This window comes from Mytilus trossulus, chromosome 8 (genome assembly GCF_036588685.1).
Source record: "Mytilus trossulus isolate FHL-02 chromosome 8, PNRI_Mtr1.1.1.hap1, whole genome shotgun sequence".
Lineage (NCBI taxonomy): Eukaryota > Metazoa > Mollusca > Bivalvia > Mytilida > Mytilidae > Mytilus > Mytilus trossulus.
Window position 1 is genome coordinate 44,618,266 of NC_086380.1, and position 24,489 is coordinate 44,642,754.

The 24,489-nt window shown below is 32.1% G+C and overlaps 1 protein-coding gene and 1 long non-coding RNA gene across 2 annotated transcripts in view; both read right to left on the bottom strand.

The window, feature by feature from the left end:
• Positions 1 to 1,323: 1,323 nt before the first annotated feature.
• LOC134681003 (uncharacterized) overlaps positions 1,324 to 24,489 on the bottom strand; it is a 73,411-nt gene continuing 50,245 nt past the window's right edge. The window contains exon 2 of the long non-coding RNA XR_010100546.1: positions 1,324 to 4,208. This is a non-coding gene — a long non-coding RNA (uncharacterized LOC134681003). The remainder of the gene's footprint in view (positions 4,209 to 24,489) is intronic.
• The window catches only part of LOC134681002 (uncharacterized), a 47,764-nt gene continuing 34,275 nt past the window's right edge, over positions 11,001 to 24,489 (bottom strand). The window contains exons 4-5 of the mRNA XM_063540340.1: positions 17,152 to 17,296; positions 11,001 to 14,522 (exon numbers count right to left, since the gene is read on the bottom strand). Of these exons, the coding sequence (XP_063396410.1) occupies positions 11,275 to 14,522; positions 17,152 to 17,296 (3,393 nt within the window). The 3' untranslated portion in view covers positions 11,001 to 11,274. The remainder of the gene's footprint in view (positions 14,523 to 17,151; positions 17,297 to 24,489) is intronic.

Below are 24,489 nucleotides of genomic sequence, written 5' to 3' on the forward strand. Positions count from 1 at the left end.
GAAAGGGTTAAAAGTCACAATTGGTAAGTACATACTTCATACGTAATTTGTATATAGGCTATAGTTAGAAAAGATACAAAAGTATTGATTAAATCATGTGATGAATACTTTACCAAGTGGTAGATCCGTAATTATTTTTAAGTGTGTGTATTTGAGGGTGTGTGTGTTATAATTTTGAATATTTTATGCAAAAAAATATAAATATTTCCAATCAAAGGTTTTGCATGACCTCAAAACCCCCTTTATCATCCAATGTTACGTATTTATTTTTTTTATCTGAAGCCATTAAGATAATTCTACACATGAAAAGTGAAATGTTTTCCTAAATATCCCTGAAAGTAAGGTTACATTTTAATTGCTTTTTAAATAAATAGCATAAGTCTTCACAATAAATGTCTTTGAAGTGGTTTATACCTTACTTGATGTGTTGGTCATAAATGTAAATATTGTTTTGGGGAACCTGTATTGCAGATACGCCAACCAAATTCAAGGTTGCTGTTCTTCTTTGTGGTAATCTACCAGAATTACATTCACGGTATGTTTCTTATCACATTGATTCCTTCAGTCGTTTTTTTGATTTTTATTTAAAAAATTACCATGTGGAACTTTGATTACTATAAACTTTGGAATATTCTTGCTGAAGTTATTTCTGCTCATTTCATAATCACATAAAATTCACAAAATTTCACCAGTGCTAACGTTTGTAAAAAAGAGATTTATTGATGTGAAGTGCAAATTTGTGTTGGATGCAAGAATTTAACTTCTATACAAAACGTTTAGGAATAAAAATCATGAAAATAACAACCACTGAAAATGTGCATTTACAGTTAGCCTTTTCATAATTTAGCACAATAAAAATGTTTCTATATTATATTTGTATATTTTCATTATGCATAAGTTGCACCATTACAAACATGGGTTTCGTTTTTGGAACATAGACAATTAATACTGGTTTGTTTTTAGATTGGTCACCTCAGTCTTTAAAAATACTTTTCAAAATATTTGTATTTCCAATACAATCTATGTGTTGTGTTGTTTGTATTTTTATTTGTCTGTTTGTCTTTTTCATGTTTTGCCATGGCGTTTATTTTTTATCTATGAGTTTGACTGTCCCTCTTGTATCTTTCATCCCTCTTTTTAAGTTATGACATCAAACCTGAAGGTAGCTTGACAAATATAAAAGCAAAGTGGTGGCAATAGCAAACAGACCCTAAACGAAACAGTTTAAATTTAGTGATTTTAACAGCAAATGCAAAAATTCAGTTCTTGAATAACAATGATTGGTGGAAAGAACTCATTAGAACAGAAAAAGTGAAGACCAAATCAATCACAGATATTTTTATTCCATTAATCAACAATAACATCACATAAAATCTGAATTATAACAATAAATCATAATATAATACATGATCATATATAGTCATTAAATAATAGATCATTAGTCTAATAATATGGAAAATTATAAATATCTAATACTAGGAGACACAAATAATATCCTTGAAACAATATTGGTAAATACATTTGATGGGAACAGTATAATAAACATATATATAATTAAGTCTAGAAACATCAAGGATTTAATTCCTGTAGGAGGTAGGCTTTCAAATTTTGATAGACATGTGTAGAGATGACTGAGCTTTCTATGTTAATCACCCATTATTCAGACCTATCAGACATACTTATTGATTTTTCTGATGAAAGGGAGATAACCAAATGTCAATAATTTCCCCACACCCATGCAAATACATTATATGTATGTATAATTGGTCAAATAAGTTATAGTATGTCTGGACTTTTCTAATAAGTAATCTTGAAAGTGTAAAAGAGATATGGTAATTTAAATAAAATTAAATTATAGTTTATACATATTTTGATAAATTCCCATGATTAAACTTCCGCTGGTTTCTTTTCATTAATGTTAAGGTCAGCTGTTAGCTTGTCAGCTTGTCAGTTCTGTTTTAATTAGAGATTAAGGGTTAGGTATTATATCGTAGATGGGAAACAGCTTGATGACAGCATAGGTGTTATCAGACATGTCAGAGAATCATCTGTATATAATTTTGATAGGATGGTCAGTTGTCGTTTGAGCATTGCACTGTTATCAGTCATATTTTTACTTGTGGATAATTTATTCAGCCCACCCACCGAATCCCCAGCTGCACCTTTAAGAATTTAATAGTCTTATTTTAGTGTTAATTATTTTACATGTTTATTTAAACAGGGGCTACTCAGAACATATTTGTTTTTTGTTTGTTTTAGTTTTATGTTGTGTGTGTTGTTCTGTCATTTAATTTGGCCTACTTAATTTCAGGGAAATTATTTTCCCCCAATTCATTAATACATTTTATTATTTATTTATGCTTTTTTTTATTTAAGGGTGATAATTAGGTTATTTTTTTGTACCTGTTGGAATCTACCGCAGGAATTCTCATTTTTCAAATATATACTTGTCTGGGCTCTACCAGTCAGGTTCTAATAGTACCTGTTGGGATATACCGCAGGAATTCTGTTTTCAAAATTCATACTTGTCTGGGCTCTACCACTCAGGTTCTAAAAGTACCTGTTGGGATCTACCGCAGGAATTCTCAGGTTTCAAAATTCATACTTGTGTGGGCTCTACCACTCAGGTTCTAAAAGTACCTGCTGGGATCTACCGCAGACATTCTCATTTTTCAAATTTATACCTGTTTGGGCTCTACCAGTCAGGTTTCTTAAATTAATTTTTCACCTGTCAGGGCTCTACTGCAGGTTCTTAAATTGCATAATTTAGACAATTTACTTTTTATTAATTTAAAAATTGTTTTGAGTAGGTAGTGTTTTTCATATGGTTATTTTTATTTTTATTGTAAGTTTTAACTAGTAGCCCCCTAGAAGGCCAAATGATACATTTATTATTATTTTCATATGTATTTAGTATAAAAGATGTAGAAATGATTGTGAATATGATTTTAGTATACTGTGTATACAATAGTGTTTTAGTATATTAGTTTGTTAATAAAATTAGAATAGTTATTATAAAGTCTTGCGTATGATATCAGTATCCAGTACGGCAAGATATATGTTCCATCCTAGTTGAACATTTCCTTTTCTACTCTAAGCATCTATAGAAATATAGATAAATGTGGTATGATGCATGAGACTAGTTATTGTCTATAAGGACACATCAACTGTTCTTGTGGTATGGTATATATGTATGAGACTTGTTAGGTTTTAGGCGGAGATTTCTACTTGTTCTATGTGGTATGGTTCTTGAGACTTATTTATGTACTTAAAGACATTTACATTTGTATGTGGTATGGTATATAAGAATTGGTAGCATTTATTAGGAGACATATATTGTTCCTTGTGGTAGGGTATAGGAGACTTGTTAATGTGCCTTAGAAGACATCTACTGTTTTATTGGTATGGTATATTAGACTTTTCAGTGTTCAAGGAGACTTCTATTGTTCTGAAAGTTATAGGTATAAATGCCAGTAATAGAATATACAAGATAAGAATAGTATATAAAAATGTGCAGATCTTTAGGGTATATTCTAAAAATCAATATTCAGACATACACTTGTTTGTTTTTAGGAAATCTCAATTTAAAACTATGACAACTTATGACTGAATAAAACTACAGTAGTTTGATCCAATATGCTGTCTTTAAAATCTTTTAACTATTTTCATAAGTTGTGAAAAATAAATACTAATTTAACTTTTTAATGGAAAGATAATGCATGTATATTTTTTAATACCATTATCTCTTTTTATATGAGATGCAGACCCACTTCTTTGTAAAACACTTACTCTTATCAGATACATGTTTTTTCTGTAAACAGCAAATTCTTAGTTAAGAGAGTCAGTTTGGTTCAATGTTTACTTACTTCAGTAAACTGTTAACTATTGTAATTTCAGAAAATTTTGAGAGATTTTTATAAATACAATTAATGCAACTGCATGAGTTTTGCAATACAACTGATTCTGATAACTGAAACATATACCTGCAGGAAGATTCTTTTCAAAAACACAAGAATTGCAATAATTAAACTCACATTTTTGTCCATTATTGAATGCAATAATTTCTGAATATACAGCAGTTGTTTTAAATACAGATTTCATATACAATGTTTTGTAACAACATTAACCTTTTGCATGAAGTAGTTGAGGGGGATAAATCAATAATTAAGTAGCAATTAAACACTTGCACCAAATCATTATTCTGGTACCTTTGATAATTTTTGTAAAGGAATTTTAATAATGCAAAATGGTTAATCATATTTTCCAAAAGAAGAATTTTTTTATTGGAAAGAGATTCAAACATATGAACACTATTTTATTTAGATCTCGGATATAGTTTTCAAACCTTAAGTCAATTAATATCATATTAAGAAAATATACTAAAACAATAAAAAAAAATATGACTTGTCAGATCTTATTAGATATCAGTAAAGATGTTTGATCAGAAATGCAAAAAAAATATAAAATGCAATAAAAAACATGTTATGAAATCAACTTTTCACATTTTGTTTTAATTTCAACACATATCTATGTATAAGAAGAACTTTACCAAACATAAGCTGAAGCAAAAAAATAATTGCTCTTTTTAAAGCAACTTAAGTAGATAAATCAGGGTAAAATACATTTTGATTGGAATGTCTTTTTATAAAAGTATTGAAAAAGCTTTTTTGACCTTAAATGTGCTCCATGGAATGTTTGAGAGAAAAAAAAGTAATAAAAAGTATAAATTATCGACAATAAATCAATTATGTAAGTTCTGCAAAGATGATTGAAATTTATGGAATGTAGGAAATTTGGACTGATTCTGAAAAATAAAAATATGAATGATTGAGACAAAAAGTCATCTTGGAAACAACCTGTATACTGTGGCATATTTTAAGCTACAAATACATGACACATGCTATCAACATTTAAATCCATCTGAATTATATTGATTTTCCAAATTAAAATTTTCTAAAAATGACAAGACAGACATTGACACTTGATACCAATTTATTCAAAACTTTATCAGTAGCTTCTCTAAACATCTATAGTCAGTACAAAATTGCACATTGAGTTCTGCCAAATGTGACAAGTTTCTGAGAAATGTAGTGATTTTATACATATAGAGATTTCTTTCCATGCAAATATGGTAAGCTATTTTTTTTTTCATTCATTTAGTGTGCCATTACAAAAAAAAATTATTATCCAATTTTTGAAATGGTAATTTTTCTAGGGTAAAGTAAGGCATAGTGTTCAAAATTGTTAAACAAGTATAAGTAGATTTAGTGTATTACAATTTTCATCATTGTGAAATTTATAAGAAAAAAAATATAAATGAAAATCAACCCTTTCTGAATGTAGAATACGTACATATGAAAATAATCACAAATTTTAGCTTTTAAAACATACATGTTTAGTATTAGCTTAACCTAAATTTGAGATCATTTTCAAATATAAAATACATCTTTTAAAAAATATTCACAATGTAAAAATTAAAAACAGGTAGTCTAAAAATGTTTGTGTATGAATGTAAAAGAACATTCATAATCATAAGAACTTTTTCTAATTTTGATTTTGAAGAACATCTGGTTTACAATTGATTCTTTACAAGAAAAAGTTTTTTTGAAAATTTGAAGAAAAAAAAAAAGGTTAATTTCAAAATCTGTTCCACAATAAATCAATGGCACAATCAATTAATAATATTGCACATATATTTGATATTTAAAATGGAAACTATGTCTCCTATCGTTTTGTAAGATGAATGTCTAAACTTCGCTATAGATGAATGTCTAAACTTCACTATAGACGAATCTACTTGGATCAATCCATTCAGAAGAAAATACTACTTTAACGGCATTTAATAAGCCCATCATGTATGTACATTATAAATCTAGACAAAACAAAATCTATGAAATATAATAAATCCAGTTTAAATTCAATTAAATAAACAGAATAAAAAGTTAAGTGTTTCAAATACATGCCTATACCATTAACAAGTGTTTTCGGGTGAAATATGTGTCATTATTAATATTTTTTTGGAAAACATGTACATGTTCCTTCAATTCAGTTGTGGAGAAACTTAAAATTAGCGTATAAGCGGATTTCAGATCATTATCACAGAAATTGTAAATGAAATATATACAAATAATATTTTAAATAAATAAAGAACTTAAAGAATGCAAAATAAAGACTTAAAAATCTTAAAAGTTAAAAATCACATACATCAGAGACTAACAACTGACATAATCTTATAAAAGGAATAAACAAAATCTTTCTAACCTATCAGCATTTCAAGTTAACTAGCAAATTGTTTTGTATATTATAACAGTGATTCTAAAAAAAAATCTCCTTATACATGAAAGGGACTAAATAGGAGTCAGTTTTCTACAACTGAAGTTGATCAATTGTACAAGTTTTTATTTTATTTTTAAACAAAAATCCTGTGGTATGGGCATTTATAATGACTAACATGCTACAAGATAATAGAAATTAACAGGAATCTGATGATCGTGTATATGAAAAACTATAAACTATAAAATCACAGCTACATTAATTATACAAGTCATTTAGAGGAATATTGTACAGATGGTCATGATAATTTTCAAATATAGAGACTCTGTACATATGTAGTTACAACAATACATTTGGCAAAAGTCAAACACCCTCCTAAAATTCAACATTACATACCATATAATATATGAAACATAAAAATACATGTAGATAACTGCAATAATGACTTGAAATAAAATGCATCTCATTCCTTTTTTTAAGGATGTACTTAGGTGAGTGTAGGTGAAAATTAATAAATTAAGAAGTTAAAATTGATACTATAAGCTGGTAGAGCATCAACTTAGGATAAAAGTAAGTTCAAAATATTGATAGGTCATGGACCTCCTTTTCAAGATATTTGAGATTTAAAATATTTCGGGAAAACTTTCAAAGGGTATCCATCCATGAAACAAAATCAGTACATGAACATGATCAATAGTATTATTAAGACAGCAAAGAAAGTAGCAGTTACCCTAAATTTTGTGTACCTACCCTTCTTTAAAAGTTTTTAGCTACACTACATTTTCTTGTCATTTTTCGTCATGCACTCTAAAAGTCAGAATGTTGCTCCTTAAGATTCATTTAAAAAAAAAACATAAAATTTTTAAAATCCCTACCTTTATATCTTATTTTTTTTATTAAGATGTAACTGGAACCCCACATAATGCATGTGTTTTGTTATACCTTATATAAAGACACCTGCCAATAAATGTCTCTGGGTAGATATTAGATACATAAGATCCCATGATACATATTATGCACGACAGACAGACACGGACAGACAGACAGACAGACAGACAGACAGACAGACAGACAGACAGACAGACAGACAGACAGACAGACAGACAGACAGACAGACAGAGACACTGGATAAAGGGGGAAAGAAGTGGGAGTACCTAGGAGGTGCAAAGTGGGAATTAGTGACCCTTGTCCATCCCATCAAATATAAGGTACATATCAGTGTAAATTATGTTTATGCATCAAATACCAAAGAAACTGAGAAAGATTGAAAATGATAAAATCTAAAGGAGGGTCTGGAGGGGGGGGGGGGGGGGCTGTTATTCTGTAAACATTTAATTTTCACCCCTCTTTTCTCAATTTTTAAGAAATTAATCCCTTTTTTCTCTATTTTTCAAAAGATTAACCCCTTATTTCTATAATCTTCATTTGTTTTGCCCGTTATTCTCTAATCTTAATTTTTTTAGGGCATTATTCTTTAATCATTTAAACCCATCCAAGCCCTCCTAAAGTGCCCTCTACAAAGAAGGTATGGGGGCTGTTTCCCTATTATAAGTAAAAGGGGAGGGAAGTGGGAGTAGTTTGGAGTTTTTAAGTGGGAATAAGCATAATAACTAAGGGACCCCTGTCTATCCCATCCCAACAAATATAAGATACATAAGTCACATTACATACATGCATTATATACCACAGAAACTAACCTTGGAGATAATTTGTTAATGTTAAACAGGGACCTTCTATGTAGTATCAGTATAGAAAGTCCCTGCTTCAATAGGATAGGACATACTTTATTTCCTGCACATTCCAATGACTAAGTTATTCCTCACAGTCGGTGTTCAGAACTTTTCATAAGGGGGTCCTCGTACTGACATAAAAAAGGGGGCCTCAGCCATGCATCACTGATTCCCAATATAATCAACCCAATTTCTACCACAAAAAGTTGGCGCACCCCCCCCCCCCCCCCATATCGGCTCCCTGGGACCATGGGACGTCGGATACTCACCCCGGGTCCCCTCCCCTTTTCCTCCGTTTATTTTATTCATATATTAAGCATCGAAACCTTCGCAAATTATAATGCACAATATATTCTAACATCTTTCTCTTAATACTGAAAGCTACATTACAATAATATATACCTGCGAGTGACCAGTGCCTGAAGAGGTGGTATGATCGATCAGCAATGTCTGCCATGATTGATACAAGGATTGATAGCCATGGTCTGAACTAAATCCAATGTGCCAATCCTAAACGGAAGAGCTTCGTTCCACCTCTGCATTCTCAGTTGATTTGATATTAATCATACTGCACTTTTAGTTTGACTTTAGTATAAAACAAGAGGCTCTCAAGAGCCTGAATCGCTCACCTTAATTGTTTTGGTTAAATCTCTCATCAATGATTATTTTGGCTTTTCAATTTATTTAAATGTTCTTTGAATCGTCCTATTTTCTTCAAAAGCAAAAAAAAAAAATCATTTTCTCCTATGTTCTATTTTAGCCATAGGAGCTTTGTTTCTTGACATACGAGGAAATAAAATATAAAATTTATACTAGATACTCTGAAACTCATTTAGCCTAAGTTTGGCTGAAATTGATACAGCAGTTTCAAAGGAGAAGATTTTTTTAAAGTAAGTCAACATGATGAACAAATTGTGAAAAAAATCTTTAAAGGGCAATAACTCTTTAAGGGGTCAATTGACAATTTTGGTCAAATTGACTTATTTGTAGATCTTACTTTGCTTAACATTTTTGCTATTTTAAAACAGTTTATCTGTATCTATAATAATATTCATGATGATAACCAAAAACTGCGAAATTTCTTTAAAATCATCAATTCAGGTAAGGGGCATTATACCTGAAAACCCAGTTACCCAATTTCTGAAAATTTCAGGACAGGTAGACCTTGACCTAATAAATACTTTAACTTCTTGTCTTCTTTGCTTTAAATGCTGGAGTTTTTGAGATATAAGCCAAAAACTGCATTTTACCCTGTGTTCTATTTTTAGCCATGACGGCCATGTTTTTGACGAAATAGAAAATAAAACACAAACTTTGTTTTATACACCCTACTGATCATTCAGTTGAAGTTTGGTTGAATTTAGTTGCGTAGTTTTAGAGGAGAAGATTTTTTTAAAGTTAGCAAATATGATGAACAAATTGTGAAAAATTGTCATTAAAGGACAACAACCCCTTAAGGGGTCAATTGACAATTTTGGTCATATTAACTTATTTGTAGATCTTACTTTGCTGATCATTTTTGCTGCTTACCGTTTATCTTAATCTATAATAATATTCAAGATAATGACCAAAAACTGCAAAATTTCCTTAAAATTACCAATTAAGTGACAGCAACCCAACAATGGGTTGTTTGATCCACCAGGCCTGATATATCTTGACCTAATAAACATTTATACCCCATGTCAGATTTGCTCTAAATGCTTTGGTTTTTGAGATATAAGCCAAAAACTGCATTTGACCCCTATGTTCTATTTTAAGTAACGGCGGCCATGTTTTTTGAGGGATCAAAAATTGAAGCATAATCTTTGTATAGGATTATCTAAGGAACAATCATGCTAAATTTCATCCAAATCCATTCAGTAGTTTCAGAGGAGAAGATGTTTGAAAAATTGTTAACGACAACAGACGACGACGGACGCGAGGTGATGAGAAAAGCTCACAGCTTCCCGCCCGTAGATTTTTAGGTTGAGAATAGATACAAATAATCTTTCGGCTTTGCTTTTGGTTTAGAGGATTCCCGCCCGATTATTTTGGATTGGCTAGAAATAATCTTTCGGCTTTGCTTCCGGTTTTGAGGATTCCCGCCCGATTTTGTTTGATTGGCTAGAAATAATCTTTCGGCTTTTTGTTAAAAATGCGGGTTATGTGTTGAAATAACCTGTCGGCCTTGTGTAAAAAGCGGGTTTTGTGTTGAAATAATCTTTCGGTCTTGTGTAAAAAGGCGGGGTTTATGTAAACATAATCTGTCGGCATTGTTAAATTAAACTGCGGCCGCCGCAAAAAAGAATAGAGAAATATGAATATGCGGGCTGGAATAATAGTAATTTGCGGTCGGGAATGATAATAATTTGCGGTCGGGAATGATAATAATCTGCGGGAGGGATTAATAAAAATCTTCGGGGGGGAATAATGATAATTTGCAGGCGGGAATATGAAGGCCGCCGAATAATTATTTTTAATGCATTTCTAATGGGAAAAATAATCATAATCGGGGGGTTCACTGTGGCTTTCCATAGATTATGTCAGGTTTTTCTTGGGACTTTTTTTGAATTGGTCTTGGAGTACGGTATTTGTTATACACTATTTACTAGTTGACTTTTTGTTGTATTCATAATGCCTGTTTTTGTTGCTGTTATTTGTATAAATTGGTATTTGGTATTCATGGCAAATCTTTGATAATTATTTATTTTTCATGACTCATGGCTGGATAAGAGCTTGCCATTACAAATGTACTTGTCTGCTAGAGTCTGTATGTTTACATTTAAATGACATTTTGTTTTTTTTGTTTTTTTGTTTGTTTGTTTATGAGTTCCTATCTCATTCGAACCAAACATCTCTTTGTATTCATCATAATTGTACTGCATCAAACATTGAATTTAAAACATGCAATCTTACTACAGAAAAAACAAACAATTTCAATGTTCTTAATAAGGTAAAAGAAAAAAATACGAACAAAACATTTTCATAGTATTCAATTCAAATACAGAAAGAGAGGCAATAATTTTATTTTTTATTGTATTGCAGATTTACATTTATCTAGCAAAGAAAATGTAGAAACAGGACCATATAAAAAAGAAAATTGCACAAACTTTTTAAACATCTTCACAAGGTAAATTTTATGTTTGCCACCTGTCATGAATAAAAATAAATTTCTACAAATTGCAATTAACCAATGTACATTGAAAATGACTATTAACTCGCTGATTTGCCTGATGCGTTAAACGCTATATCAGAAAATACGTGAAAATATTCATTATTTGCACTATACAGTCTAATCCTGTATCTTATTCCTGCTCTGTGATATGCAAACTTTTTCTGTATACAGCATGGGCACTTTTCCACCAATTATCGTTCCATACAAAGGACATTCATTTTCCAATTGACGATTTTTGTAACCTAAAAGTAATTTCACAATATCTTCATGTCCCTTTTTAGTAGCAGTATCTAAAGCTGACTTTTTAAAAATAGTTTTTACAATATCTTCTACTGTTTCCATTTCATAACACCAATGATTAAGCTTATGATGTAAAAGTAACTTTACAATTTCCGTATTGCCATAACTAGAAGCAACATAAAGTGGAGATTCATAATGTTGATTGCAAAAATGAGGATTGCTTCCATAATCCAATAATATTCGAACTACTTCTTCATGTCCTTTAGCTGATGCAATCAGCAATGCAGTGTGTCCTTCAAAATTAATGTTTGGATCACACTTGTGGTCTAGCAATGCTCTGACTATTTCTGTATGACCAAGCTTTGATGCTATATATATTGGAGGAAATTCTGCCGAATTTCCTCGTACACTTATTTCTTTCGTTTTTTCGCCGAAGAGGATATTTGCCATTCCTCCCCTCAAATCTGGATCTACTGTTTTACGGTCATGGTCATGGAATTCACAAAGTTTTAATGCATTCCATGATATGTGTGTTGCTGATTGGACATCCGGATCACACTTGTTCTTCAGTAATAATTTTACAATTTCTACATCGCCTTTGGTAGTAGCGATATAAAGGGGGGTCTCACTTTTATCGTTGAATAAACCAGGATTACATCCTTTAGACAATAGTAACTCAACAACCTTTTTACTGCCATATGAAGTGGCAACGTGAAGAGGTGTTTCTCTGCGATTATTACAGACATTAATATCAAAACAATTGGCTAGCAATAATTGAGCTGTTTCTATTCTATCATATTGCGCTGCCATATGTAATGGTGATTGATCATATTTATTGCCTAAATTTAGATCGGCACCATTTTGTAAAAACAGTTTTACAATTTCTACATTATCATTTTTAGATGCTAAATAAAGCGGTGACTCACCAAATCTATTGCACCTATTTGGATTAAAATTATACTGTAATAATAATTTGGCAGATTTTTCAAGTCCTTTCAATGCAGCCGTACATAAAAGCTGATCATCTGACTTATGAATATAGTGGAAATCTTTTTCCAACAACATCTTTAAAATGTTTACATTTTCTAAACACATGATCAGAGGGGAATTTTCATCTTGACAAAAATATCTTGCATTGATTTTGTCTCTCAACAGTAGTGAAACAACGTCTTCATCTTCGTATGATATAGCAATTAAAAATGACAATTTGTACTCTCTTAAAATATCATCACAGCTATTCACATTCCACTTGTGCAATAATAATAAAGATACAACATCAACTTTAATATTACCACCTCTGAAATATTCTGCTATGTAAAAAGTATTTTTATCATTAAAAAGTTCAACAAAACAATTAAAAATCCTTACGTGAAACTTATGCAAAACGATGCTTAACGTTGACTTGGTATATTTATTACAGGTATCTGAGCAGCAAATGGGTCTTAAAATCATTTCTGAAATTTCAAAATGTCCCTTTAAAAGAGCAATGTATAGGGGTGATTTATGGTCAAATGTACTAAGATTGTTAATGCATTTGTGTTCTAATAATAGTTCTACTGTACTGTTGTATCCTAAATCTGAGGCAATATATAGAGGGTTCCAATGTTTGTGTTCCTTAACATTTACATTGCATTTACTCTCTAACAACAACTTAACAATATGACTAAACCCCATCCATGATGCAACATATAAAGCAGACATGTCATATTTGCTACAACAATCAAGATTACATTTGTTAACTATTAACATTTTAACTATGTCTATGTATCCTTTCCAGGAGGATATAATTAAAGGTGTTCTTCCATATTCATCGCAAACGTTTATATTCAAGTCCATATTTATTAACATATAGATCATATCGCTGTACCCTTTAAATGTCATTGTCAATAAAGGAGAAGACTCTTTGTTTGAATGCATTGCTATTGATCCTGCTAGTTCGGTTGTATTCATTTCAAACCATGAAATAAGTTTTGTCCGGAATGGCTGGTATTGTAACTGATGATTCAAAAATACGTTTTCGACATTACCGTTTTTTATATCTGTGCACAAGCGTTCAAAATAGTCTCCTTCCATTTCAGCAGATACGATGATCATATTTTCTTTTTTAGGCGCTCCTGTGGATTTAATTTGAAAACGATCACGTATTACATCTGAATGAGCATACTCTAGAACGAGATCAAACATGTACTGCCCAAAAAAGGAAATCATGATATCAAAGATTTTATCATGAACTACTTTGTACTTTTTTTCAGTTTCAATGACGTAAGACTGCATTAAAAACTCTAATTGTTGTTTCACTATCTTGAAAGAAAAAACATAGGGTATTTTGAACTCTTTTGACAAATCCTGTAAAACGTTTCTGATTTCAGACTTTCGGCATAAACGCTCTTTTGCTAAACAGTTGTTGTAAATTACAAATAAGAATAATGTAGCTATAGTTGTTTGGTCACTCAGCATCATCATATGATATAAGTCCTGTCGAATAAAATCAACAGGGTGGGAATACAATTTTTCTATATCTGCTGGTGTTTTGTTAGAGGAGAGCTTGCATAGGAGAGGGAAAAAATCGTACTTATCAAAGTTTTCCGTTAGCCTGAGGGAAGCAACCACATCTTTAGGAAGGTATTTCCCTGCCATAAGGACCCTTTCATCAACAGTTAATTTGAATTCATATGACAACAAGTTACAAGTAGTTCTGAAAATGATATCATCGTCTTTTTCAATTTGATTATATATGTATGTTCTACAGGATGAAAAAATCTTAACAGTTTTGTTTCGCAAGATCGTGTTAATATCTTTTGACAGTCTCGACCAAGTTTCTTTTTTCGTCTGTTCTAACATATATTTTCCATAAACATCATCGAAGACAAAAATCTGTTTCCTATCAGGGTTAAAATAAGTTCTCATATCCCTGGGATCATGACTATCAATAATGTCGTAATCTTGAAAAAGATGCAATTGTAGTGCAAGATGATGCACAGCAGTTGATTTTCCGCAGCCGGGAGATCCAATCACTGCTATGGTATCTGCAGTTGTGGCAAGTTCTTTCAGATGTTGAATAGCTGATATTTCTACCACTTGCTTATCCAGTTTCTTCCATTCATCAATTATATTGTCAAGTAAATCTTCAAAATAAGACAAATAATTATAACATGTTTAAAAATATCTTACCTCATGATTTAAGATTCAATATAGGAATTATTTGGTCGAGCTAAAACTCAGAATTTTAAATAATTAGTCATCAAAGGTACCAGGATTAAAATTAAGTACGACAGACGCGCGTTTCGTCTACATAAGACTCATTAGTGACGCTCAAATAAAAATATTTATAAAGCCAAACAAATAGAAAGTTGAGGAAACAAAATTCCATAAAGGTTTGCCAAATACGGCTAAGGTAATCTATGCCTGGTAAGAGAAAATCTTTAGTTTTTCGAAAAAAATCAAAGTTTTGTAAACAGGAAATTTATTTAATGACCACATTATTGATAATAAATGTGTCAGCTATTAAAGAGCAGACCATTTTCTGCCAAATAAAATAAAAACTCTTTTCCTCATTATCTATCTTTTTTATTTTTTCAGCGATTAGTTGTCAAGCATCTCTTAAAATATGACCAATAAAAAAAAATGCTGACAAAATTTCAATTAAATGTTATCTTTTCCTTCCTTAAATAGCAAACAACGAGTACAAATGTTTGTATAATTTTTGGTGTACAACTTTTTACTTGAATTTTAATCAGTATCGTCACGAACATTGCTTTAATGTTGATTGTTTTCCCGACTTTTCATAAAAAAGAGTGACTTTTTGTTCTCTCCTCAGCGGTGTCGGCACTTGTAAGATTATGTAAGCATTTTTTTGGTAGAACTTAACCTTCCGAATAGAAATTAATTAATCGACACTGAAAAAGTAGACTATATTTATCAACATTAAATTAAACGCAAATTAAACACTTATGTAAAGCAGTTTTTTGCTTCCTAACCATTTCTCCCTGAAAACATCTTTGTAACCAACGTGATCAACAAATTTATAATGAAGTTATGAATGTTAACAACATGAATAAAGATTTACATGAGCCTGTATCATTTTCCTGACAATTGCCAATGACATATTTGGTGATCAAACATGTATATATTTGTGACAGCTTGAGAAAAATTTAACATTGCACGATAAAATTTATGAAGGCCATTACATGCACTTCAATTTCTGTAATGTAAGCTAAGTGACCATCATACACTTTTAATAAAAACAGGAACGGATTTATGGAAGCAAAAACAAAATCGCTCTTAATATCCTTTAGGCATCTTCTGTTCTTCCGATCAGTTGTGCTAGTCATAATTTTTTTTAAATTTATTATGTTCATTATTTTAAAATTAGTAGGAAAAATCGATCACAAAAAAATAAGCAAACGTGTCTTATAGTTTTCGCAGAAATTAAGAATAAATATACTTTATATAATTGAATAGTTTGTTCCTGACAGATATTTTGTCACTGTTATAAATTTCATGATAAAAAATGATTTCACTACAAACTGCTCAGTCTGAATAAACTCATCATAGATACCAGGACTAAATTTAGTATATACGCCAGACGAAAAGACAATATTTTGTGCTCGACCATTAAAGTCGAACACATATTTTAATCGACTAGACTCGACATTATCTCGACAGTACTTAATTGTACTTAACTGTACCCAAATTTGGTCTCCCTTATAAGTCTGATTCAGTACTTGATGATCTTGGTATAATCTTTAATGATCTCGACCAAGTCTCGGACAGTCTCGACTTAGTCTTGACCAGTCTCGACCAGTCTTGACCTGTCTCGATCTGTTTCGACTAGTCTTGAACTTCAAGTTAAGTCTTGATTGGTTGAATCAGCAAATCGAACTTTTATAAAAAATAAAATAAAGTTGACTACCTAAATTTTATCCGACGGAAAATTCTATATTTTTTTACCTATTGATTAAATCTCTAAATTTGACAGCATTAAATCAAACTAACAAACAACCTGGCATTCTGTAAGACCAATGTTTAATTGAAAATCCAAGTTTATTATTAGAAGTTACAGAAATTATTAAAGATGACCATCTGAATTTTAATAAAAACTGAAAATTCTTCCTTTTTTTTTTTTTACCGAACTACAAAATAACCTGAAATTGTGTAAGATCAATATCTAATTCAGTTACATGGGATGATTCAGACCAGTCAAGACTAAATTTGAAGGTCGAGACAGGTCAATACTGGTCGACACTTGGGCGAGACTATACTTAGATCATCAAGTACTGAATCAGACTTATTAAGTAAAGTCGAGACCAAAGTCGGGTACAGTTAAGTACAGGTATGTACTGTCAAGTCTAGTCGAGTAAAATCTGTGCTCGACTTTGCTGGTCGTGCACAAAATATGGTATTTTCAAACTCTAAGCAGTTTATAGTGCTGGTATTTTTACACTTTTTTTTCGGTCATGTTCGTCTTGATAAACGAAAAAAATACATTCAAGACATTGCGAATCAATTCTTGTCTAGGTTTAAACTATTCAGATTTTTTCAGTAGTAAAGAAATAACAAATCGTTGAAATTTAAGTGAAGACGGACGACAGATGACGGACATCAACTGATAGCAAAAGCTTATACTGGTATTTTTCATTTACTTACTTTTTTTCAATTTCGTTTCTTTCATTATTTATAATTTCCAACCCATATATATTATGCACAGTGCATGAATGCACGAAATACAAACCATCGTTAGACAAATTTACAAACCTTGAAATCCTTTTGAAATTGGATTGATTGACCTTTCATTATTTCTGAACTCATTCAATATTTCCATATCATTTTTGTCTAGTCTGGAAACTTTCAGGTCATTACAAATTTGTTGAAAGTCGATACCGCCTAGACGTACAACAGCCTGTAAAATAATTTCCTTCTGTATGTCAAAGTGTATGATTTAAAGGTGACCTTGATAGTTGATTTCCGTCACTTCAAACGAGAAAAGGGAGAGAGGTGGTCCTCTTAATAGTCAACAGTTATCTTTAGCAATTTAACCCAGATGTTGCGATTTAGAAAAAGCTCGTGACCAGGTGAGTTCGACTGCGAAATAATTTAACAATGATTGATAGTTTCCTGGTGAAAGTAGTTTAAAGCGACGGTAGCTGAAAGTGACGTAAAAATTAGCCTAACACCTTTGGGCCGTCGTTTAACTATTTAGGAGATTAATAGTAGCTTGAGTTATAAACGCTTCCTATCTTGACATTAATCGTCATTGAGATGGTTATAATTATGAATTAACTGTTTTATAAAACTTAAAATATTTTGAAATTCTTAGGATGTTTTACCTGATGAATGGATTACCTTGGCTGTCTTTTGCCAAAACTGCCCGAATTTTATGTTCACAGTGTTATTCAACTTCGTACTGGATATGGTTTTGTTAACGTTGTTGATTCGATTGTCACTGATGAGTATTTATATACGAAACGCGCATCAGGTGTATAATATTTAAAGCTTGATGTCTTAGATCTACTAATTTACAATAAGTCTTGAACCTTTGATGAGTTTATCTTCCTTGAGAAGGGATCGTACCTTCTATGTCAAATATAAAAAAATAGCGGATTGTTTTTGCAACGATCTCAACTTTTGTGGATGATGATAATGGACCTTGATTTACCTAGTTTAGGTGAAAAGGTCAAGGTGATTATAATTTTGACGCTTTTCAAGATCACAAGTCAATGATGTCAATTTTGAAGACTCTAGGTTTCTATGACTTTCCAAGCAATGGTCATTCATGACATTTCGGTACCTTCGATGGGTATTATCTCCTTTAGTGTAGAGTTGTCGATTATTGTTTAAAGAAAAATGTAAAAAAAAAACACTATGTCTGAAATGGAAAGTTCATGGTAACCTTTCATATTGGTCTTTGTCAAAGTTTTTTTCCTATTCAGTTCCAACGTTAAGTCTCTATAACTTGTGTTATTTGAAATTTTAACGTTTTTTGGAGTGGGTTTCATACTTCGTGACGTTTTCTCCAGTTAAAATTCGTCAAATTGATTGCGATTAACATGAATGAACATTTCAACATGACCCCCTCTCCAAAAAAAATAAAAATAAAAAATTTCCACCATTCGAGTTTCATCCAGCGAAAATAGAAGTCGTCTATTTTTCTTTCATTCAGATGACCTGTTTCAATACAGTGGAAAGTTTGAAACATAGAACGATATTTTTTAGCATTTTTCAAGAAGCTTTTTTTTTTATTTTTGTATATATATAACAATTAACCAGACGTCATGTGTCTGTTGTTTTAAAATCGACGCCATTTTGTATTCACTTCTACTGTGTTCCTGTATAAGCCTCCGCCGGTAAGAGCACCTCTGAATACAAAGTAAGATAACTCAAATTTGATCCATTTTCTCATTGATACTGATAAGACCATACATAAGTAAGACTAAATCAAAATCTGTCTTCATCCTTCTAACTTTAGGACATGTAATTTTAGGTCTCTTGAGTCAAGGTTTATAGATAAGAATGTCTTATGAGGGGGAAAAGGGGGGGTATCTACTTTGAATCCTTTATTTTTAATGCCATTTTTCTCTATTCTTCAGTTATTTTGTCATTTTTATAATTTAATAGTACAAGAATCATGCAAATAAAAGAAATCAAGACCTACAAGCTCATTATTAGTATACCAAAAGAAAAAAGAAGAGAACTTAGACTTTTTTACTAATATTTTAGGAGTTAAAAACGATGCACACAGAAAAGTCGCTAAAATTGTAACCCTTAAAAATCTAGTTGCGCGCTAAATCCCCCATGGTGATTTTCAAAAGTTGGCAGGTCTGCGAAACTAGTATCTCAATTGTTGTAAAACAATTGAAAGGTCTTTCAAGTAAAAGTGATGCTTTTGTAATGTAATTTGTACGACCTTCGTTTGTAATTCGACAAGCAAACCTGCTGAAACTTTTCGCTTTTTACACTTAATGATCTCATCCGCCTACATTTTTGAGATTGGAAGTATGATATAAGTCACATGGAGAAGATGAGCTTTCATTTGATATGCGACAACGCAATGTTCTAGAAGTTTGAATTTTGCACTTAAAAACCCTCAAACTCATTTTTAGAGAAAATTTTAAATGTACATATCTTGACCTTTCATTTGATATACAACAACCCTATCTTAGAAAAAAATCTATATTTTGCTCTCAATGACCCCATCCAACCATTTTTTTGGGGACAACAATTGGAAATTTGAAATTAATTTACGCTTTAAGTTCCTTCATTTGATATGCGACAATCTTACCATCTGAGAATATTTTTTTCTCTCACTAAATGAAGCACCCTCCCCCCTGGGATGAAGAGGAGGTTTAACATTTTCATTTTTATTAGAGTTTATTAGGACCTTCAATTTGATATATCAGATGACCCAATTTGACAAAGTGCAAATAATGATGCAATATCAACTATATAAATAGAAGTTATGAAACTAACAAAGTCAATGCAAAACTTGAAAATTTCAAATTGAATTTTGGGTGTTTTTTTTCCATGGAATGTTTTTGGTATTTGGTCAAACATATAACTATGTTAACCTCTTCAATTTCTTAAACTTTTTAAGTGGTAAGCTCTTGTTGATTCAGAAATACACGCCTCCGCTCGCAAAACTTTAAACTGCATTATCTCTAACACGACAATAGATATCTCAAATCTGTTAAATGATAAATGATCTACAGTTGAAGGACAACATTATAGAAAAAGAATTGGGACAATTTTAAAGTTCACCAAGGTCTCAATGAATCATCAAATATACTAGAACAAACCCGTGATATCGCGGGTCCGTGGCTGAATTAAAGTATATAACTATGCGCAAGCCTTATTTTAGTATGGACATCTGATAAAGTTATGCCGATTATAAGATACACAGTTTTCTCTGCTTTCAAATCTTTTTGTTTGAACCCGTCAAACTGGCACTTTTCAATTATTGGTAATATTAATTATTTGGAAAACAAAAGGTCCTGGAATGGAGTATTTCTTAATCAACAGCATTGTCCTATATTAGTGATAAATAAAGTTGAATTCTTTGATTCGGTGTTTTACGACATGCCCGCTAACAAATTGAAAACTGTACCTATACGCCTTATTTTTAGTCCAGATTTTTAGTATTCGTATTGTTATCTTAGAAAGTCTTACTTATTTTATACTACAATAGGTAACAATTTGACAATTAAGTAGTGTGAACCCTGTGATTATGACCCGTGTATTCAGTGTATCTTATAATCGGCATAACTTTATCAGATGTCAATACTAATACTAAAATAAGGCTTGCGCATAGTTATATACTTCAATTCAGTCACGGACCCGCGATATCACGGGTTTGTTCTAGTATTAATCATGAATACACCGTTTGGTGGTGCGCCTGTCAGATGCAGAACATACAGATAAGGTAACAGGTAACAGGTGAATATACTATTGGTATCGGTATCGGAATCGACCCGGAGTGGTGTAATTTTTAATCTACACTTTTTTACTATATTAGTTATATATAAAGTTGAATTCTTTGATTCGTCGTTTTTACGTGATGACGGCTGACAAATTGGACCTCGTAATTTTAGTATTATAGATGATGCAATACCAAACTTAAGAACCGGAAGTCGTAGAGACATGAGACTAGCACCATTCAACTCAAGACCACTTAACCTTTCAACTATCACAAGGTCACGGTCATTTTATACTGTGAAGGTCAAGGTGAAATTTCATCATGACCTGACATTGACCACAAATTGAAGGTCTTGAATTACTGATCATCTTTGCAGTTTATAGTAGGTTGATATCTGTTACCTTTAAAAAGATATACACACAAAACTATACTTTTAAGAATCATCCCGTTGTAACTTTTGAACAGACGGTTGGAATTTTTTGGGCTTTTGTATAAAATGTAGAGCTCGTCGAGAGGAACAATTTACACTCTATATGTATTCAGCAAAGTCTTATCGTTTTGTAAATATGTAAGCTTGAAATTGCAGCGTACTTTTTGTTTGCACTCGGTTACCTTTGGTGCATATTAAAGGTCATATGAATTAAAGATAATTGGTGATGGTTCCTAGTCTCTATGATTTCTGGTTCTCGAAAAAGATTTTTCAAAAATTATTTATAATTTTTAAAGGGAAATAACTCTTATTAAGGCTTAAAAAATTTTGAATTTTCCGATAAACTAAGGATTTTCTTATCCAAGGCATAGATTACCTTAGCCGTATTTGGCACCATTTTTTTGGAATTTTGGTTCTTCAATGCTCTTAAACTTTTTTCTTGTTTGGCTTTATAAATATTTTGACATGAGCGTCAGTGATGAGTCTTACGTAAACGAAACGCGCGTCTGGCGTACTAAATTATAATCCTGGTACCTATGATAACTATTTACACCACTGGGTCGATGCCACTGCTTGTGGACGTTTCTTCCCCGAGGGTAACACCAGCCCAGTAGTCAACACTTCGGTGTTGACATGAATATCAATAATGTGGTCATTTTTATAAATTTCCTGTGTACAAAATTTTTAATATTTCGAAAAACTGAGGATTTTCTTATCCCAGGCATAGATTACCTTAGCCGTATTTGGCACAATTTTTTTGGAAATTTGGTTCTTCAATGCTCTTCAACTTTTTACTTGTTTGGCTTTATAAATATTTTGATATGAGCGTAACTGATGAGTCTTATGTAGACGAAACGCGCGTCTGGCGTACTAAATTATAATCCTGGTACCTTTGATAACTATTAGTAACAGTTAATTGTTTATGTTTATGAACATTGCCATCTGTTCTTGTACATGCTGCCATTTTAAAATCAATTCTATCTCTAATACTTTTAAAAACAAATGCAAATAAAAGAAATTGCTTCAAGGGGACATAATTCTCAAAGGGGATGATGAAATCTAAGCAACTTCATATGGTAATAAATTATGATGACGTCTACCTAAATAAGGTCATAATAACTTTAAAACCAACGAGGGGGGGGGGGGGCGGGTTCATGTTGAAAAAAAATCAATAAAAGGAAGATAACTTCTAAAGAGGATTATGAAATCCTACACAGCCTCATGTGGTAATACGTCATGATGAGGTCTACCGATGGTCAATATTTGGTCTTGATAACTCCAATAGAAACCAGGGGAGGCCATGTCAAACAAATGCTGGATGAAAAAAAAATAGTATCTCCAGTAAAAGTGATGTTTTCGTAATGTACTTTGTACGACCTTTCGTTTGATATACGACAAGCCTTACCTTCTGAAACTTTTTTTTACACTTAATGACCTCATCCGCCTACATTTTCGAGATCGGAAGTATGATATGTGTAACAGAGGGACGAAAGATACCAAAGTGACAGTCAAACTCATAAATCTAAAACAAACTGACAACGCCATGGCTAAAAATGAAAAAGACAAACAAAAAAACAATAGTACACATGACACAACATAGAAAACTATAGAGTAAACAACACGAACCCAACCAAAAACTAGGGGTGATCTCAGGTGCTCCGGAAGGGTAAGCATATCCTGCTCCACATGTGGCACCCGTCGTGTTGCTTATGTGATAACAAATCCGGTAAATAGTATAATTCGGTAGGTCACATTCATGAAAGGGAAGGGGATTGTAGTTACGACGTAAGGAACATATCCGATATCAATTGTGAAACGGTTATTCTATAACGGTCAACCAACTCGTGATGGCGTCCATAAAATTTACGAAGGGATGATTTCAACTTCATCATTTGGAACTCTTGGTTTAATAGCTTCCTTGTAAGCAGCAACCCTCTATCAAGAAAATCATGATAGGAAATGCAAGCACGGGAATATCGTATCAATTGGGAGATATATACCCGGTATGCAAGTGCTGCTGGAATGTTGCTACTTAGAAATGGAAAGTTCACAATTGGAAAGCTGAAATCATCTCTTTTGTCGTAAAGTTTTGTGTTCAACCGACCCTCATTGTCATTTTCTAGATGAAAGTCAAGATATGAAGCCCTTTAACTGTATCTGTAGTATCCTTTATCTCTAGTTCGATGGGATAGATGCGTTCTACATAGTCACCAAATTTTGAATTGTTAAGTGTAAGAACATCATCTATATAGCTGAAAGTAGAGTTAAAGGATATTGCTAACTTCTTATCTTCCTTCCTAAGAAGTTCCTGCATGAAGTCAGCCTCATAATAATAAATATCTCAATTGTGTGTAAAACAATTGAAAGTTCTTTCTAGTTAAAGTGATGTTTTCGTAATGTACTTTGTACGACCTTTCGTTTGATAAACGACAAGCCTTACCTTCTGAAACTTTTTTTTACACTTAATGACCTCATCCGCCTACATTTTCGAGATCGGAAGTATGATATGTGTAAAAGAGGTGCGAAAGATACCAAAGGGACAGTCAAACTCATAAATCTAAAACAAACTGACAATGCCATGGCTAAAAATGAAAAAGACAAACAAAAAAAACAATAGTACACATGACACAACATAGAAAACTATTGAATAAACATCACGAACCCCACCAAAAACTAGGGGTGATCTCAGGTGCTCCGGAAGGGTAAACAGATCCTACTCCACATGTGGCACCCGTCGTGTTGCTTATGTGATTACAAATCCGGTAAATAGTCTAATTCGGTAGGTCACATTCATGAAAGGGAAGGGGATTGTAGTTACGACGTAATGAACATATCCGATATCATTTGTGAAACGGTTATTCCATAACGGTCAACCTACTCGTGATGGCGTCTGTAGAATTTACGAAGGGAGGATTTCAACTTCATCATTTGGAACTCTTGGTTTAATAGCTTCCTTGTAAGCAGCAACCCTCTATCAAGAAAATTATGATAGGAAATGCAAGCACGGGAATACAACAAATGGAAGTTTTTAACGACCTTGACTGGCTATACAGCCCTTGCACGGTCGGTCACGGGAATATCGTATCAGTTGGGAGATATATACCCCGTATGCAAGTGCTGCTGGAATGTTGCTACTTAGAAATGGAAAGTTCACAATTGGAAAGCTGAAATCATCTCTTTTGTCGTAAAGTTTTGTTTTCAACCGACCCTCATTGTCAATTTCTAGATGTAAGTCAAGATATGAAGCCGACTT